The sequence below is a fragment of the Cyprinodon variegatus genome, unplaced genomic scaffold (genome assembly GCF_000732505.1).
Source record: "Cyprinodon variegatus isolate N-32 unplaced genomic scaffold, C_variegatus-1.0 Scaffold961, whole genome shotgun sequence".
NCBI classification, from domain to species: Eukaryota; Metazoa; Chordata; class Actinopteri; order Cyprinodontiformes; family Cyprinodontidae; genus Cyprinodon; species Cyprinodon variegatus.
This window is the reverse complement of record NW_015151414.1, coordinates 91,289-95,344: the sequence shown is the minus strand read 5'-3', so window position 1 is coordinate 95,344 and position 4,056 is coordinate 91,289. Positions and strand designations below refer to the sequence as shown.

At 38.0% G+C, this 4,056-nt stretch overlaps 1 protein-coding gene across 1 annotated transcript in view; it reads right to left on the bottom strand.

Annotated features, from left to right (window-relative positions):
• Positions 1 to 3,190, bottom strand: part of LOC107100338 (proline-rich transmembrane protein 1-like) — a 6,688-nt gene extending 3,498 nt beyond the window's left edge. The window contains exons 1-2 of the mRNA XM_015398787.1: positions 3,075 to 3,190; positions 935 to 1,162 (exon numbers count right to left, since the gene is read on the bottom strand). Coding sequence (XP_015254273.1) covers positions 935 to 1,162; positions 3,075 to 3,149 — 303 coding nt within the window. The 5' untranslated portion in view covers positions 3,150 to 3,190. The remainder of the gene's footprint in view (positions 1 to 934; positions 1,163 to 3,074) is intronic.
• Between the last annotated feature and the right edge of the window lie 866 nt (positions 3,191 to 4,056).

The window sequence follows — 4,056 nt, the reverse complement described above, 5'->3', positions numbered from 1 at the left end:
TTATGCTAAATACACTAATTTTAAGATATTTTTACTCGTTTCCAGATCGTTTTTGCAGTGCAGGTGGCGAGTGCTGCTGCAGTTTGTGTAACTTATAACGAGACTGAGACCAGGAAACGGTGGTAAAAGTGCCATGGCAAACTGCTAACATTCACTAACACTTTGTCTGTATGAAACAACATATACTCAAGTTAATTCTTGTGCGAACCCTCACGAGGCAATAAAAGTTTATGAAAAGAGGCTGTTTTTTTCTCCTAAAAATATTACATTTAATGACAACATCAGAGGGATTGTATAACTAAAACATTAGCTATGACACAGTCATTGTAGATGAAGCAGACGTCTTGCAAGCCCAATTTACTGTTTTTCTTTCACATGCATTTGAGCACTCATTATTTAGAAACTTCAGGCCACAGTGTGGGATAACATTTTTACATATAACCTACCAGTTCTGTGTTGCATTATGTTATATTTCTCAAAGTTGAAATGTGTCCTTAAAACAAAAATCATATATCTTCATGCCTGTGATGAATGCATGCAAACTTCTGAATTTTTCTGAACTTTTCTAAATTGTTAACCCTTTTGTTTATATCTAACTTAAAATTAAGCCCTTTAAATGGCCTGAATAAAGAAAGCATGGCCTTTTGGAACGTCGATTCAATAATTCAAAAATGACTTTTTAAAATGTTTCCTATCCACCTTAAACTCCTCTCCTGGAGTAATGACACCTTCAAACTATAAAGCGGCAATATTCTTAACAAAACAAGCAAACAATAAAACAAAAAATGAAAAACACTGAAATAAGGGTACCTCCACCGCACTGAAAGAAGTCATTGTATGACGTAAACAGACATTTAGCAACTCCCTGGGCTGCAAGACAAAGTCTCCAGTTCAAAGGAGGAATGTAGTCCAAATATAAGTTAAATATACTTACAGCAATGGAGCTGGCACAGGCGGCTAATCCCAGTGGCAGGCAGCAGCAGAGCGTGGTGAAGATTGAAAAGCCTAAGTAGTCCTTTACAGGGCCTGCTTGATGAATGTACGCTGGAGGCTGCACAGTGAAGACGGTTGGCTCTCCTGATTGCTCATGGCCATTGAAGTACGGCTGCTGACCGGGTTGCTGAAAAGGCAGCCTGTAAAGCTCCTGGTCAAATCCATAGCCCTGCAGAAAACCAAAATGACACACCTTAAAGCAATAATCTTTGATTTATGGATTATGGAGGTACTGGAAGGTTGTGAGATTTATTCATTTGTGGATGTCTGTAAATTTGTTTTGGCCAAAAAGACTTTTTCTCAAGGTAATAAAACAGTCACTACGCTAATGCTAATGCTCCTCTGGGTGAGCTGTCCGGAGTATGCTGGTTATGCAAAAACTGGGATGTTTATAATTTTAAGGATTTGTAGTCATAGCAAAATGGGGTCATGCATGATCATGGTACCACATTAGGTGATGGTGGCGGATGATTGAAACCTCCGAATATTACAATATATCTCTGCTCAGTCAAAATACTGTCAATAATACACAAATGTTTGTTGTCAGTAATAAGCGCATGGCCATACTATAAACCCCCACCATGGGTCACTTGATCCACAGCGCTCACATTAGCAAGTCCCTTACCCACACAATGCCCCATATGCTGCTGTCATCTACTCTGCAATGAAAACCTAATAAGAAACCCTCTTCAAAGTGCCAGACTCTAAGGAATGTGAGCATTTACTCAGAAACTCGGTGGTCACTTCAAAACGGCTGTCATGTTGTGACACAAGGAGGGAAGCAAGATCACATGAGCTTCCCTGAGATTGTTTTCTGTCAGTTTGTGCAGAAATCCTCTGGTTATGCAAACGTATTGTTGCAGCAGATGTCAATCATGGAGGTGAAGACGTTGGATGTTGAGGTCCTGGGCTGGTGAGGTTTTTGAGGCTGGTTGGATGTACTCACAAATTCCTGGAAAAAAAACTATGGAGACAGCTTGTGGTACATGATCATGATTTAATCCACAGGCAGGAAAACTGATTTCTTTGGTTGTTATAACAACAGCAATCTCCCTTTAAAAAACTTGAGACATCTTTGGTGTTGTGTTGTCTTTTAGAGTGGCTGTTTATGGTGAGCAGTAAGAAGGCACACCTATGCAGTAACCTGCTATCTAATCAGCATTGTAATATCAGTGAGGTGGATGGTGGCAAAGAATGTTTTACAGTTATATTTTGTTGTGGTTACAGCTGTCACTGTTTCTGCCCTCTCTGAGTCTCAACAAGCGCTTTTGAAAAAGACTACTGTAATGAAATGAATCCTTGAATAGAGTGGAGAACAACAACACCGTTAACACTGTTGTACTGCTCCTGAAGAAGAGCTGTGGCCTTCGTCTTTTTAGGGAAGTAAGTTTTTAGCTAAGAATTTAGGAAAAGAAATTGCCTTACCTATTTAATAATACAGGTGGTAAGATCATCCAATACCACTTCTTATATTTAAAAATCCCCCTGACCATTGAAGCAGGTACTGTAACCCTTGGGTCTTTTTGGCCGAGCTAAAAACATTTCTAAGAACATTCTAATAACTAAGTCAATTTTTTGCATGCAAACACATTTTCCTATAAAGCCTGCCTTTATTCCTGTGCATTTCTTGCTTGATACGTAAGAGTTGGATCAAAGTAGATGGTAATTAAACAGAAAGGCTCGAGTTTCACTCATTTTCCAAAGTCCACTCTCGGCTCTGGTTACGTACTTACAAAGCTACTGAGATTACGTCATGCAGAACACAAACAAGAAATTTAATCCTTCATATTTATCTAAATGAACTGCCTTATATTCATCTAAATGAACTGCCTTATGCAGACAAAAAAACACAACATATTTTATCCCAGAATTACCGATTTATACTGTGGTTAAATATTATTTAAGTGGAGGTCAATTATTATTTTTATCCATTAAACCTTGTTTATATAAGGAAGTTACAGAAAACCAAAGAAATTACTGCAGAGTTTAGAAAAAGGCTGAAAAAAAAGGTACTCACTAAGACAACTTAATTTTTTAAAATTTCTTATTTTATTCAATTTACCTCAGATGCAAGTGTTTACCTGTGGCTGTGCTGAGTATAAGGGGACCGGGTAGGATGGCTCCTGGTAAGGTGGAGGAGGAGAAGACGGCAGCATGAAGGGGTGCCCTCTCTCCGGTTTCCATGACGGATCTCCCACTTCACTGTTGTCATCCATGATGTAGCTGTGAAGAATTCAATCTCCTTCCTCCTAGGTTTATAACTACCCTTCTAGACTCAGTGCCTTAGAGAGCTATCATAAATGATCTTTATCTTCATGTTTATGATGGAGTTTGATAAAAAAATGACAGGGTTGGTGCAAGGATTTTCAGAGCTGAAGAACTGCAGGAGTCTGTACATTTTCCTGATTGATCTGAATGGTCTAGAAGAATGTCTTTATTATTAATCAATATGGAATAGTTTTGTAATTTAATTTGACCCTGGTCAAAACTCACAGAAGAGTTTTAGTTTCAATTTTTCTATAAACTAGGGCTTGGCATGTTTGGATTTCCAGTCACTTCACTCTTTAAACCTACTAAAGGAAAATGTTTCGGTCTTTCGCTTAATTTATCAGTATTCAGAAAGTAGCTAAATCTTTTGATTTACTGGAACGCTCACATTGGAATTTTTGAAAAAGAAGCAGGTGTTGCACTATTACAGAAAATGTCTAATTAAATGTCCATGTCATAAGATTTATATAGAGAAAATAACACATAGGCTGAAACAAAGAATGAATTAGTGAAACAGTTAGTGTTGTCTTTGAAAGCCATCTTAGATTTAGCTTTAGCCTTAGATTTCTGAAATATAAAGCCTTTCAAAAATCAATTAAGAACCTTTAAGCAAAACAGGGGGTTGGAAGCAGAGACCGTCTGTGGGTCTGTAATTCTGTCTGTGTCTGTTTCTGTCAGAGTCTGTCTGTGCCTGAGTTATTTGTACACATCACAGTGGCATTTTTCTTTTTTGCAGTTATAACAGCAACTTTCTGTATCCCATCCTCTTAAGAACTTCAATGACTTGTGACTTCT